General features: G+C 46.3%; 1 protein-coding gene across 2 annotated transcripts; it reads left to right on the plus strand.

Moving 5' to 3' along the window:
- Positions 1 to 705: 705 nt before the first annotated feature.
- On the plus strand, positions 706 to 11,183 carry LOC128322697 (uncharacterized). Of its 2 annotated transcripts, none has more exons than XM_053244467.1 (8): positions 706 to 2,214; positions 6,516 to 6,539; positions 7,271 to 7,305; positions 8,250 to 9,074; positions 9,256 to 9,381; positions 9,561 to 9,602; positions 9,687 to 9,923; positions 10,890 to 11,183. In XM_053244467.1, the coding sequence occupies exons 1-8, from the start codon at positions 2,195 to 2,197 to the stop codon at positions 11,063 to 11,065; spliced, it is 1,485 nt and encodes a 494-aa protein (XP_053100442.1). In that variant the 5' UTR covers positions 706 to 2,194; the 3' UTR covers positions 11,066 to 11,183. The 2 variants fall into 2 exon arrangements, with proteins under 2 accessions (XP_053100442.1, XP_053100441.1); XM_053244466.1 differs by lacking the exon at positions 706 to 2,214 and adding an exon at positions 4,356 to 5,990.
- The last annotated feature ends 4,116 nt before the right edge of the window (positions 11,184 to 15,299 follow it).

Raw genomic sequence — 15,299 nt, forward strand, 5'->3', positions numbered from 1 at the left:
AAAACCACAGAGCTCTGTGGGTGCCAGGAGTTGAAATTGACTTGATGGCACACTTTACCTAATTAGCCCTAATTGCTTGTGATATCTCCCTTTTCTAGAAGACTGGAATAAACCCAAATATATTCTGTTTCCTTTTGGAAATTACTGAATGGACATCACATACCAGCTGTGCTGCTGTACAGATAAAAGCAACAAAAATAGTCCAAGAAATGGGAGATCAGGGATTTCTTTAGTTCCTTATTACTGATCAAATTTTATTCTTCTCCTGGTCTGAGAAAATTTAACTATCTGTCATAATGACCAAAATGGAAGTAGATGTGTTGGTTCATAATGAAATGAAACAAGCATCCAAATGGAAACTGTATCAAGGGCTGTGAAAATCACCATTTATTCCATTCAAGGGCTGTGTTCATGCTTCAAAAGGGCCTCTGATTTGAGTCAATGGTTTGGAGAAGCAGTCTGATTCACTTTGTCCCAGTTCAAAGGTGTTACTTTAAACTGGGCCATAGAATTGACCACCTCACAGAACACTGCCCTGCACCTTTCACAGAACTGCATGAAGTGTGTGTGGGGGGAGGATATCCTGGAAGTTTGTTAGTTTAATTAAAGTCACACCATAACATCCATGTCTCCCTCAGTGCCAGGACTGGAAATAATTGAAATCCTTTTCTGAGCCTGTCTGATAAGTACTAAATGGGGTGGGGGGGGGGAGGAAGGTGGCCAAAGTCTAGACAGCAAAATTGAATCAATCCCAATTTGACTCAAAATGGACATTGGTTAGATTTTGTTAAAAATAGACTGATTCTGTTGGCTCCAGTTTGAATGTTGAAGCTTCACATCTCTGCAACGGTATTATAATAACTTAATATAATAATATGTATTATAATTTTATAAAAACACCATCTGAAATATGTTATAGTCTTAAGATAATGAATCAGGATGTTCTCTGCAGATTAACTGTGAGCCTCATCATCTTTATGTGGAAGTGGTCTCACTATATTCAATAGGATTTGCATAGGAGGTTAGTCTGTATCCAGTGCAAAAAATCATAATTTGTACCTAGGCAAAGAAGCAATGGCCATTCTCCTTATGAGAATATAAAAGCCAGCAGTTATTCAAACATATCTCTCATATTTACAATCACTGTTGAAAAACAGCAGGTAAACCTGCACAAGGTGTGACCTTGTGGAGTTTTGCAGTTTGCCAAGGAGTGGCCTTCCCCTCTCCTCTATTGAAGCACTGTCGGGGATTATTAAAATGGGGGAGAGGAGTTGTAAATTACTTGGCAGATCACAATTCATGATTGCATTTGACTGGAAGGTCACAAATGGTGCAGGCCTGATGTACAATGTAAATATTTTATTCAACTTTGCTGAATAAAGTCCCAAGGGAGAGGCTGCATACTACTGATGGATAGTCTTTATTGTCAGCCAATTTATGGTGAAGAATAACTGTAGTACTGTTAACTATTGTGGGATGTTTTGCTTTTTGACCCATTTGATTAATCCAGCAAACAGTAATTTGGAACACATACTTTCCACAGCCCTTTTACGATGTACTCTATATCAAAAGGATGTAACCTACCAACTTATCATTTTCTTCTTATGTCCAAAAAAGCACTAAGAAGTTATGAGATTTTTTGCTTGCTTGCTTTTTTTGCAGCCTCTTTTTTTTTTTTTTAACTCTTCCGGAATGTGACACATTGTTATTGCAGTTGCTTAAAGCAAGGCCTTGGTTTATCATCTAGTCCAGGCTCATGAATAATTTCCCTGGGGGACGGTGCTGCATTCTTGATTTGTATGGCGTCTCTCAGCCAGCCAGCACCATTTAAGTTCTTGTCCTCTTGGCATCCTGTTATAGAGAGACTGACCTTCTGTTCTCCCCTCTTCAATTCAAGTCACTATTGAAAAAAGTGCTTTCTGCTCAGGAAAGCTCTGCGTGGCTGCTGGCAAGAAAGAATAGACTTGGTTTTTAGGAAGTCTTCATGACACACTCGCTTTCCCCGTCTCCGGGGCATGAAAGAACACGGAAAGAAGTTTATGTTCCTGTTTTTGGAACGATTTGAGACTAGAGAGAAGAATGTCACACATGTCCAGAATGCAGCAGGTGCAAGAAAGTAATCTCTACTGTACATGGAAAGAGAGAAGGGAAGATCAACACTGGCTGAGAAGAGCCAAAGCAGCCATGAGGCTAAATGGAGGAGAATCCCAACTGGTCTGTATTTGCATTGAGAATATGAAACTTCGGACAGCCACAGGTCTTAGTTATTGGAGTGTGGGTGGGCAGATTAAGTGTATCAGAGTCCTTTAGTTATGATTGCCATGCCACCTTACATCCACATCTTTGATAGCTGGATAACAGGCTGCAGTTAGTACTAGGAAGGTGACACATCTTCTGATATTTGCCTATATCATGCACATATACCAGTAAGGAAGTAAGAACCACGCCTCCTGATCCCACCCCCAGTGTCTATGGGACATCTGCAAGGGAGGCCTGCTTTACGCATCTAGCCCACCCCTTGCTCAATGCACAGATGACAGGGCAGGCTAAGAGGTGTTGGATGGTAACTGGGGAGCCAACTGGTCACTCTCAAGAGTCTGGATTTGGTACTGGGGTTGCTGATCCCTACCTTGTACTCATCAGTCAGGAGAGGCATTTCAGATTTCAGCAGGATGGGGCATTCAGCCACAGAGTGTAGAACAATATAAATGCTCTTGTCTGGAAGAATGACAAGAGTCTGAGATGTGGAATAGAGGGCAGCCTTGGGAAACCCCTGCAAAATAGTAGACTGGAAAACAGCCTCGGTGCAGAGGCATAGGAATTTGGCTCAAAACCTTCCAGCATGTTTCTTTTCTGAGCTTCCAAGTTAGTGCTGATCTAGTAGTGCAGGAAACTTATGTGTAATCTGTCATTCATTTCCCCCAGAAACTGGGTAGATATCAAATTTCTGTCTTAGCATGAGCAAACAAAACAGTTTCCAGTTTGGAAAAGAACACAAATTTCTGTGTGCAGTAAGAAGTCTAAACCATGGATCCTCCTGAATACTAGAACCACAATTAGTTTCATATTGCATGTTTTCATTTCCAAACACAGGCATTTCTGGCAATTGTATTGCCCCTTCTAAAGCCATTCCAATTCTGGCAGGGTGGATGGGGGACTTCAGGCATTTAATTGTAATGTAGTACATTAATTGTAATTTGTCATCTCTTTGTACAGTTTGTTGTATACATTTCTCTGGAATTGTAATATAAGAGTTGCAAAAAATTATATGTATAACTGAGCATCTTATATTTTATGTGTATCTTGCATTCTTTTGTTGCTCAGGCAAGAAGCATTGCAGCAGGCCTTTTGATTTCACTAACAATTCAACCAACCAAACGACAGCAATAACTCTATCTCCCATAACAAAGTTCTCTACAATAATTCTTACAGTCTTGGGCCTAATACTTGCCTTAGAACTAATAGTCAAATCAACCCTAATATTACACAAACATAACAAACTATACAACTTTTCAAGCCAACTTGAGTTCTTTAACATGACTGCCCACCGCAACCTACCCAAAACAACAGTCTTTATTGGACAAAACCTCTCAACCCATGTAAAAAATGTGTTATGAAAGCTCCCGGTAGGCTCTCTCTTGTTTTTCCCCAGTGGGAAAGCTTTCTGACCGACCATAGTGCCAAATGGAGCCCGGTTATAGTGACTGCACATGCAAAAAAAGAGAGGGGAAAGTGGCAAGAAGAATTATGCAAGATGATGGGGAAGTTCAAACAATGATCTCCCAGAGTTCTAAAGCCACAAGGTATGGGAGGAGACCTGGTCTTGTGGTAGCAATCATGAATTTTCCCTTTGCTGAGCAGGGTGTGCCCTAGTGTGCATTTGAATGGGAGACTACATGTGAGCACTGTAGATATTTCCCCTTAGGAGATGGTGCCGCTCTGGGATGAGCAGCTGCCTGCTTGCATGCAGAAGGTTCCAAGTTCCCTCCCTGGTGGCATCTCCAAGACAGGGCTGAGAGAGACTCCCGCCTGCAACCTTGGAGAAGCCGCTGCCAGTCCGTGTAGACAATACTGAGCTAGATGGACCAATGGTCTGACTATAAGGCATAAGGCAGCTTCCTATGTTCCTATGCAAAATGCAACTTTGTCTTGGGAATCATGCCTTTGATGCTTTTGTATGTTCAGTCTTTTGTTTTTCTAAGCAGTTCCTACATGAGCACTGATCCACAACTACAGTGATCATGCAAAAGAGTTGTGTCATCACAAAACAGGCAGAAATAAAACAGCCTCTCTTAGCCTTCTCTTCCATGGAAGGCCTGTCTTTCCTGAATTAGCACACTGACACTGTCCACCACTGACACAGCACTATTTGCATGGGCAGAGAAAGTGCTTGCATATTTTTATGCTACACCTTTTTCTTCCTGATCAGAGAATATACTGGAGAGTAATTGCGGTGCTGCTGGTGGCGGCAGCAGCCAGAGGGGCAGGAAGCGAAGGATACATATCAGCGGACAGAATGTCAGCAAAACATTAAGCAAAAGCACTTCCAACAACAACAACAACAACATGTGGTATAAAAATAGTGGCAAAAATAATAGCTGTAAGGGGGCAAGCAAGGTGGATGGACTTGATTACGACAGCAATGAATGCACCACTGCGAGACCTTAAAGGCTACATTGGAGACAGATCATCCTGGAGAGAATCTATGTGGTCACTAAGAGGCGACTCCGACTTGACAGCACTCAATCAATCAATCAAGGGAGCAATAGCTAGAATGCTCCTGGCCTGTCCCCTAAAAATGTAAGAGTAGCATCCTTGGGAGGATTCATCCATCCACTGTGGGGCCAAGAGCTGCCGTGGTGGGTCTTTGGGGAGGCCAAATAGGCGGTCCCTTAGTCCAAGGTTCATTTTGATGTGCAGCTGGGTGCATTCTATGCAGTGCATTTTAAAAAAATGTGCAGTGGAAACTAAGATGTTGTGCAGTTGGGCCTATGGAGTTTAATAAGGACATACTGTAGGTTGTTTCCGAAGATGTAACGGGGTGGAGTGGGGGCAAGATATTGAATATTGTTTATTTTCCATTTCATAACCTTATACAAAAAGTACATTACAGCCTTCTGTTTCTCTCGCTCATTCTTTGTGAGGCACCATCATTTTTCTTGCTTCCCCTCTTTCTTTGTCCTTCTCATTTCCCCCTCCTTCCCTCTCTGTCACTTTCTATTCATTTGCCCTTTCCCTTCTGTTAGCAAATGCTGAAGGACGGGGATGCTTGTGGATAGGGGTGGGCTGCAGCCACTGCTAGTGCAGAGTTATAATAAACCTGCATGAGTCCTCTGTAACATCTGAGTCCTCTGTAACTCATGAAAGAGTGCAAAGGCAACAGCCACACCCATTGCATGTCCCCAGCATCTGGGATTCAGCCTGTGCACCTGGAGGTTCTCTATAGCCATCCTGACTAATCGCCACAGAGGGGCCTCTCCTCCTCCATGAATGTTTCTAACCCCCTTTCAAACCCATCTAAGCCAGGGATCATCACCACACCTAGTTCCACAAGTTAATTGGCTTTCTTTTTTGTGTATTTTGAACAGAGACGGGCCTTAGTGCTAAATGTGATGTAGAGGGATTTCCTAGCTAAGAGACTTTAGCAAGTGATTAGGTGGGAAACATGTAGGGAGCAGGGTGGGGGCAGACAGGGGTGACTATCCCCTGGTGCTTTGACACTTTGAGCTGCACAACCAAGACAGTGTTTGGATTCAAACCAGAACCAGCATGGCCAGTAACTGATCTTGCGATCTCACAATCAGCCACAGAATTCTGCCGTCATGGTTCCCCTTGGAGACCTGTGAGGATTCTGCAGGAGGCTCACTTGGCAGCATTCTAGATAAGCTGCAGCATCTTTGAAAAGTTGGTTGTCTTTGGCTGTCAGTTTATCATCAGCTTATCATCTCACCTGTCAGGATGGGTGGCTGCTGGTCATGGGTGAACTGTAGGTAAGTCTCCGGCATGATGGGGAAGCAAAATCTAATGGCTGCCTGGACTTGGTTTTTAAAGATGCCCTTACATTGCTTTACATGCGATTGTGCTCAGTATATGAACTTCAGTGCTCACAAGTTCACCACCAGTATTCACACCACACAGCTTCTCCTTGAAATGCAGGTGGCCCTCGAAGGTCCCTTGCTGGGCTGATTTCCACTGTATTTCTTTTTTTCCCTTTTTTCTTTTTTTGCTTTTTAAAATTTTTATTGGTTTTTACAATATCTTAACAATCCCGTTACATCTAATTAAGTCAATATTGACTTCCGCTCACCACTGTATTTCTTAAGCTTACAGGTCCTAGACCTGTGAAATGGTAGCACCCAGGAGCTACTGGCTGGCCCCTGTGGGCCTACTTGGTTTTTTTTGGGGGGGGGAACCTGCCCACCAGTTGAAGCTGACTTGAAAAGCTGCCCTCTGCCAGCACCCCCATGTTATTTCCAAGAACATGCCTAACCTTTTTGTCTTTCATGTTCCTATAGGTCTCACCCAGAGGCAGAACCCAAGTGAGTTGCTTTTTTTCCTCTTGATTCCTCTTAATGCTTTTAGCTCTGGTGTGGCCAGCTAAAGGGATGGGGGTGGAGGGCGTGGGGGTTGTTCTGACATAGCCCAAACCCAGGTAAAAGTGTGCCATCGAGTCGGTGTCAACTCCTGGTGACCACGGAGCCCTGTGGTTGTCTTTGGTAGAATACAGGAGGGGTTTACCATTGCCATCTCCCGCGCAGTGTGAGATGATGCCTTTCAGCATCTTCCTCTATTGCTGCTGCCCGATATAGGTGTTTCCCATAGTCTGGGGAACATACTGGCGGGGATTTGAGTTGTCAGAAATTTAAACCCTCTTATTCCATTTTGTAAACAAAACAAAACATCATGTATGTTCTTTCAGCTGAAGTGTCCACTTTTTGGGGAGGGCTTTTTAAAAAGTTGAAAATCTTCTCTGGAGAGGGGTGGGAAAGCTGGCCTCATATCTATAATCTACGAGAGTGGGTCTGCCCCCCACCCTGTCAACCAGTCAATCCCCAAGTGAAAACAATTTGAGCAAAATGCTGTGAGTGACTTTCAATAGCAATTACTTTCACTGTACCCAATCATGGAATCATCCAAAATTAGCAGGGCTTTCTAGAATGATTATGGGTGAGGGCATGCTTGGGATGGCACAGCACTCCTTAGGATTCCTGGGGGGACCCCTCAATTTCCTGTGATTTGCTACTAAGAATGTTTCTCCTTATCTCTGCAGGAATGAAGATGAAGATGAAGAGGGGGCACAGACTGGTAAGTGGATGACGAGAGTGCATACTTCTTCTCAGGGCTCCTCAAACCCCCAGGGAGTGTCTCCTTGGAGACCTTTTTCACTTTGACAACGGAGAGAGATGGGCAGACGTCCATCTGATGGGTGAAGGGCAGGAGGGCAAGTTCAGCCACCTCTATCCTTTGCTGCTGGCACTTGTTGCAGCCAAAAGTGTTGGAGGAGACCAGGGGGCCCGGGCAAGTCACATCTGGAGACCCTCCCTTCTAGGAAGAGATGAGGAAAGGGCTGTGGCAGGTTTGGTCATTCTCCCTTGGAAGTGGTGCAATTCTGACAAAGCCCTGCAAGAACCCTTTGCCCACACCCAGCCCCAAGACTTCCTCTGGGCCTTGTTCCCCTGCCTTGGAGAAGAGGAAGCTAAAGCATGCTGGTGTCTTGTTTCCAAAGCTCGTGTCTTGTTTCCTAGTCCCTTAGCTAGGACCCATGTAATTTGAGAATTGGAGGATCACCTGCAAACAAGGGCAACATTTCCTGGCCAATGAGCTCTGAGATCAGTCCAAAGAGAATCTTTCTTTCTCTGATCCCAGCTTTCTGCCCCTCGGAGCTGGGCCTGCGTTCCTCAGATCATAGCTATGCTTCCTGCTTATGGCGTCCAGGCAGCTTTTCAAGCCCCACCCCCACCCCCTCACATAGGTCAAAAGGCTGTAACTGGGGGTTGTTGCTTCAGCCAGAGAGCAAATGCATTGTTTAGTCCATGTGAACCATCAGCTCCCACTCTGCTCAAAGGAGAAGCCAGTGCTATGCAATGTATTCCTCTTCATCCCTTGCTTGTTTCCTTGGGTGGACAACCTCACCTACAATCCCAGGCTGCACCCCAGCTGGTTAACCTAGGCAGAAAGGGGAGGCAATTTCTATCAGGGCAATGGGCCATCCTCATTTCCAGATTCCTGCTTTATTTCCTCTCTTTCAGGTCATCCCAGAAATCGGGCCCATGTTGCCCCAAGTCCTGGGGAACCCACGTTGCATCATATTCTGGGGGACCCTCTGAGGGAAGAGCCCAATGAGGCAACCTTGGTCCCAGGACCCCTTCCAGGACTTTATTTCCCTACTGACATTCTGGGGAAAGAGCTCAATAAGGAAGCCTCAAAGCTAGGATCCCTTCCAGAACCTCGCGTCCCCACAGATATTCTGGAGGAAGAGCTCAATGATGAAACATCGGTGCCAAGATCCCTTCCAGGACCTTGCATCACCAATGATGTTCTGGGCGAAGAGCCCAATGAGGCAACCTTGGTGCCAGAACCCCTTCCAATACTTTGTGTCCCCACTGACATTCTGGGGAAAGAGGTCAATGAGGACACCTCAAAGCCAGGACCTCTTCCAGGACCTCACATCATTAATGGTATCCTGGGAGAAGAGCTCAACGAGGCAACCTCAGTGCCAGGATCCCTTTCAGGACCTCTCATTTGCACTGATATTCTGGAGGAAATGTTCAAAGAGGAAACCTCGATGCCAGGATCCCTTCCAGGACCTCACATCAACAATGGTATTCTGGGAGAAGAGCTCAACGAGGCAACCTCAGTGCCAGGATCCCTTTCAGGACCTCACATCACCAATGACGTTCTGGGGGAAGAGGTCAATGAGGAAACCTCAGTGCCAGGTCCTTCCATCCCCACTGGCACTCCAAAGGAAGAAGCTTTTGTGTCAGAGCCCTTACCAGAGCCTTCCATTGCTGACAATGATCTTGAGAAAGAAATAGAAATCCTCACAGGATTACAGAATGACTATGTCCAGCGGCGTAAGTATTGTGGCACCTCAGAACCCTTTTGCATAGACACCCAGCACAAAGTTCAGCTGGAGTTTTGATACTCAGCCCAGATGATGGACCAAGCACTAGCACTGCCCCTTTTTGCAAGACACCAGCACTCAGCCTGGTCAGAGCATACAACACTTGTTCCTTTTTGCTCTCTTTGTTGCAGAAATGAGGGTTCGCCGCATTTCCCAGCAGTTCCCTCGTTCTCTCCGGGCCATCAACCTGCAAATTGGACACGCACGGACAAGGCTCATCCGCAGTGAAGTTCGGCTGCAGCGGTGGGGAAAGGAAGGTACGTTTGCAGCACACCCCTGAAGTTGCTGCTGGGCTAAAAATGGCTCTTTTGCTCTCTGTTTCCTTCTCCTGAATGTTGAAATGTTTGATTTGAGTCTGCATCTAAGTTTCGGAGGGGAGGCCTGTGGGTGGGTTGTCAGTGCTTGCTGAAGTGTTCCTTCGTTTTCTGTCTTTCAGGTGACCAAGCTCTGATGCCTGTAATTCAGACAGCTTCTCGTGGTGAGCAGTGAGGGCAAGTGATGGCGGGTGTGGTAGTATGCCAGCGTTTGCGGCTGACCACCTGTTGCTTCTTCTCTCTTGCAGATGTTCCTGAAGGCCCTGCTACATGTCTCCGCCCCCCTGGGTCCAGTTCATCATCATCTTCTGCCTCAATGGAAGTTGGCTCCATCCCACCATCTGCCTCCATGTCTTCTCTCCTCCTGCATCCCTCTCCCCCTCCCCCTCCCCCTCCTTCCCCATCTCCACTAGAGCCGGACCTCAGCAATGTGAGAGAAACTCTCCAGAGTTTGATGGATTTGCAGTTCCATCACCTGAATGACTGTAAGTCTCACAGAGGCAGCACCCCTTTTCCATCCTCATTGTTGTTTTAAAATCTAAAACACTTATAGTCTAAAAATAGTGATTGGCAAGCAATAGAGGAAGGAGAGGGAAGTTGAGGTGGGACAAGTGGGGGAACGATGTGTATGTATTTCAGCTGCACCTCCGTAGGACCAGGGAGACGCGGGTTTGAATTCTCATCCAGCCATGAACCTCGCTGGGTGACTTTGGGCCGGTCACTTGTCCCGCAGTCTAACTTAACTTTTAGGGTTGTTAGGAGGAAAAAAATAACCATGTATACCTCCCTGAGCTGCTTGAGGGAGAGCAGAATGTGAATACTAAATTCATGAATGCTGATAATATGAATGCTAATATCAGCCCTTTTGAGTTCAAGCTGGGCTGAAACAAGAAACCAAGGAGGATGACATACAATTGTGCTTATCACAATCCTCCTTATAGCATCGTCAATGTACATGGGCAAAAGTTCCCGGCCACCAGGAGCATACAGTCTAAAGTCTGGCTTTGGAGAGAGAAGTGAGGAAGAGGAGGAAAGCATGAGGGGCATGCCGTTCAAGCTGATAGAGCTGCCTCTGCTGAGGCATTAAGCCAAAAGCGGCACAGAGGAGGTGGGTTGCATTAGAAGGATAGGAGAGAGACGTGAGCCCACATGAGTGGCGGTTCCAGACCCAAGGGTCTGCGACGGAGAAGAAAAAGAGTAGTTTTAGAGAGCAGGAGACCTCCAGGTGGCTGAAGACAGAAGCTGGAGGAGCAAAAACCAACCTGACGGGGTGCAAGTTGGGGGAGGGGGGAGGATCAGTGCAGAGGGACAAGATGGGGCATAGCCATGGAGGGTTTTCAAGGTAGAGATGAGAAGTCTGTGCTGGGCATGGAAAGGGACTAGAAGTCAGTGCAGGGACTGGTATTGTGGAGGACAGGCCCCTTGACCCTGTTTGTTTTCTTTCCTCCAAGGCCAAAGAGACCTCCGCAGCTGCCAGGAATGTGTGCAAAACATCAAGGCACTGAGGGGACAGCTCAGGAGACTGCGGAGCAGACTGGCAAGGGTGGAAGCCACCATGGGGATCCTGGTTCCTCCAAGGGAGCTGGATGTTGAGGAGGAAAAGGAGAAAGACCAAAACCAGCAATAAAATGCTGCATATTTATTTTAAAAATATTAAACATTTGTTTTAATAGGATCGGATGTAGAGATAAAACAGTAATAGAACATGCATATTTACTGCTTAAAAATTAAAAAGTTGATTTTAAAGAAAATAAAGTTGTCTTTCTTTGAATATTCTTTGGGTAGAGTTGGGTAAAAATGTCTTTGGGTCAAACCCAGCCACAGAAAAGGCTCTATGGCCAGTCCACTTGGGGCCAAGAGATGTTCTGAGAAGTTCAAGAGGTAGCTCAAGATAGACTGCTCCTTGCCAGGAGGCTTATACAGAGCTTGTCTTCCCCAATATGTATGGCTAGGAGGCCTGATTTTGGCCCTAAAGAGGGATCTGCCTCTTGTGGAAGAGGATTGAGTGGTGATGCAGAAGGGGAAGCTTGATTTAGGGCAGGGCTGCACAACACCAGCCCTCCAGCTGCTGTTTGACTACAGTTCCCATCAACCCTGACTTTTGGCTATTGCGACGGGGGACTATGGGAGCTGTAACCCAACAACAGCTGGAAGGCCCAAGTGGTGCAGCCCTGGGTTAGGTGAACCACTCAGGGCTGCTGGGTGGCAGGAATAATGGAAACGAGGCCAAGTGTTCCAAATGGGAAGGAGGCCAAATGTTATTCTCCAGCCCCCTTACTTTCCACCAAGAGCCAAAGCAGCAGCTAGCGGCTTGGATACAGGCAAAGCGTCAAGCTGAGTGACTGATTTGGCCCTGGGGGAGCAGCTAGGAGGTGCCCCCCCATTTCCTTTGCAGCAAGAAAAACCATGGGGGTGGCTCTCTGTGGAGCATGACACTCCCAGGAGAAAACAAAAAAGGCAACATCGATATCTGCCTCCTCCCAGGGCCTTCCGGCCCTGCTGATCTTCCAAGGAAAGAACCAAAAGAAGCAACCTCCATATCAGATCCCCTTTGAGGATGTTCCATCCCTGCTGATCTTCCAAGGAAAGAACCCAAAAGAAGCAGCCTCTGTATTAGGCCCTCTCCCAGGGCCTTCCATCCCTGCTGAGACTCAGAGAAAAGGACCTAAAGAGGCAAACTCTGCATCGGGTCCCCATCCAGGACATCCCATCCCTGCTATGAGCAATCTCCCAAGTATGGGCAATCCATACTTGGGGGAAAGAACCCAAAGAAACAGGAGACAACCTCTATATCATGGAAGCTCTGCACCAGACCTCCACCCAGGGCAATCCATCCCTGTTGATACTTCAAGGAAAGACAATGACGAGGCACCCTATGTAGCAGGCCCCCTCCCAAATGCAGGATCAGCAATGAGAATATATTTTTAGTCTCCAGGCCATTTTTCTGCAAGAGGAGAGAGAAGGAAAGCCTGAATTGGAACACTTGTCACTGCAGATGGTAGGTTTGATATGACTGTAAAATAAGACAGCAATGCAGGAAACGCTGCATTTGAGCCTATCTTAGCTACACAGCTCAGTGACCAAATGCCTGTCCTTGACCATCTCTAAGAGCCCTTTAAGATGGTCAAGGACAAAGACATATTTGCTCTTGATGCTCATCGTGCATGCACTGGGAAGAGTCATTAGAATCAACAGAAGGTGCCTTGTGAATGGGATACATTGGGCTTAGTACCTAGAAAAACACACTTTAGCATAAGAGTGCTGTGTCCATGAATGCAGTAATACAAAGAGGTGATGTTTCAAACAAATGGTGAGCCTGAATCAGACAGCTCTAGGAAACTACTTTGTTACTCTGACAATGATTCAGGAATATCATCCAATCTTCAACGTCGGGTTCATTTGAAAAGTGAAGAGAGAGTTTCTGTAATCCTGGCACCATTATTACATTTTATTAACATTATGCTAATTAACTCAACAGGCGTACATTGGTTTTCTTGAAAGGATTCAATATCCTGGCCCAGAATGACCAACATTTAATCTACTAAAGTTTTTAACTTTACTTGTGGAGGTTTGTTTTTGACTCTAGCCGCATTCACATGTAATGCTACTCGCTCCCCCTCACTCTCCTGTTCACATTCTCATGTAATGGACAAGAGGCAAACTGCAGTCACTGAAACTAGGGATGTGCAAACAGGTTCTATGTCAAACGTGTTCAGTTCGACAGTTCGGGGTCGAACCGAACCATCCCCTGTTCGGTCCGACCCCGGACCAAATACCCACCGACTGGGGAGTTTTAAAAAAAAATTATTATTTTTACTTACCTTCGGGTTAGTTGTTGGAGGCGGGGGGGGGTCCATGGAGGTGGACCCTTCCCCCCGCCGGCCCCCTCCCCCCGCCGGCCTCCCTTGCAGCCCAAACTGGCCCATTCAGCCGTCTCTTCCCCCTCTGACGCGGTGGCCACCGCACCTGCACAATGTGTGGCCTGGGTCACACAGAGGCCAATTGCAGGCGGCCTCCAAAATTGCGGTGGCCTCCAATTGTGGTGGCCTCCAAAATAGCCATTGCGCCGGAGGGGGAAGTCCCGAATGGGCCGAAGAGCCGTCCGAAAGGGCTGGTTTAGGCTGCAAGGGAGGCTGGTGGGGGGAAGGGGAACCTCTGCGGACCCCCCCCCCCCGTTCTGCTGCCTCCAACAACTACCCCTAAGTTTTTAAAAAAATATTTATTTGTTTATTTTTTAAAAATGTTAGCAACTCCTCTGGACCAAACTGGGGTTTGGGGTTTGAGAGGGTGCCAGACTGAACTGACCCGTTCTGTTTCAAGTCCGGTCCAGACTCTAACCGAACTGGGCCAGCCAGTTCTGTGCACACCCCCAACTGAGACTGGAGAGAGGAGGGGGGGAAGTGGCTGCATAGCTTCCTTCTAGATTGAAGGACAGCCCTAGCAGCCAATTGCAGCCAGAATGAAGGAAGAGCTTTCTCCTTCAACTCTAGTTGCCAGTGAGTGAGACTGTGGTGCTGTGTTTGGATGTAATGTTGGCACCACAGAACTGGAGCTAAAGACAGCGAAACTTGCTACAAACCTCAGGTACAAACCAACTCAGCCACAGTTGCCTCTATCTCTAGATCAGGGATTCTCAAACTTGGGTCCTCAGGTGTTATTGGGCTTCAGCTCCCATAATCCCCAGCCTCAGTGGCCTTTGGTTGGGGATTATGGGAGCTGAAGTCCAATAACACCTGAGGACCCAAGTTTGAGAATCACTGCTCTAGATCAATCCAGCATATTATCCATTCAGATATGAAGCAAACCTCCACACGGTTTCTGATTAGGTCAAATATCTTCCAAAGCAAATTGGCCATTGAAGCTTCACACAGCCTTATGAACTGTAAGAAAATATAATTGCCTGTGTATAGTTGCCAATAATGTTCAGCACTTTAAAAACATGTAGTTGCCTCTGATGCCACTTGTGCTTGCCACCTCACCAGAGGGGATATACTTAGTTTGAAAGGCATCACTGACAAAAATTCTGTTAATGTTGGACTTCTCTCAATGTACATCCCCCTGTTTAGAAATATGATAAAGAAAAGCACAGGGACAGAGAACCCTAGGAAATCTTGGCTTTCTCCCCAGCCTTTATAATAAAATCAGTGCTTCATTTTCAAAAATAGTCTTCTCAATAAAGCTAATCTCAAGAAAACAACAAAAAGGAAGAAAGCTTCATAGATAAGTTAAACTTTTCATCCTTATGCAGGGGCGTAGCTATAATTGAGCAAAAGGGTTCAAAGAACACGGGCCGCCAGCTCCTTAGGGCCCTCCAGCTCCACCCCTCCCTATTTTCTTCATTATCTCCCGCACTCTGAGGGGCTGCCAGAGAGAGGGATGAACATGGGCCCCCTCTTCCCTAGCTACGCCCCTGTCCTTATGCTTTCAGGACTGTAATGCTTCCAGTCAACACTTTTGCTGTGTAAGCACATCAAATGACTCTGTGTTCCATGTCATGCTTATTCCCAGCTGCCTGTAAGATCATCTCTGCAGTTTTAATATTTAGGTGAATTGTGATCACTGTAATCACGTTCAAGCATCAATGCTGAAGTGTCAAGTTCTGCCTGCCTGAGGACACTTTGCCAGGGCCAGAGTGAGGTTAGGCATCTCTGTTTTACTTTTTGTTTGTGCATTTTATATGCATATGCTTAGAAAGCAGTGTTCCCTCTAACAGGGATTCCCAGATGTTGTTGACTACAACTCCCAGAATCCCCAGCTTCAGTGGCTTTTGCTTGGGGATTATGGGTGTTGTAATCAACAATATCTGGGAACCTCTGTTAGAGGGAACACTGTTAGAGAGATGTTTTAAAAACACAGGGGGC

Source organism: Hemicordylus capensis, chromosome 4, assembly GCF_027244095.1.
Source record: "Hemicordylus capensis ecotype Gifberg chromosome 4, rHemCap1.1.pri, whole genome shotgun sequence".
In the NCBI taxonomy this organism is placed as follows: Eukaryota; Metazoa; Chordata; class Lepidosauria; order Squamata; family Cordylidae; genus Hemicordylus; species Hemicordylus capensis.

Excerpts from the sequence above, each read along its gene's own strand:
- LOC128322697 (XM_053244466.1), top strand. The coding sequence starts at position 5,959 with ATGGGTGGCTGCTGGTCATGGGTGAACTGTAG. Across the intron at positions 5,991-6,515 it reads TGGTCATGGGTGAACTGTAG|GTCTCACCCAGAGGCAGAAC; the intron begins GTAAGTCTCCGG and ends ATGTTCCTATAG. Across the intron at positions 9,075-9,255 it reads GAATGACTATGTCCAGCGGC|AAATGAGGGTTCGCCGCATT; the intron begins GTAAGTATTGTG and ends TCTTTGTTGCAG.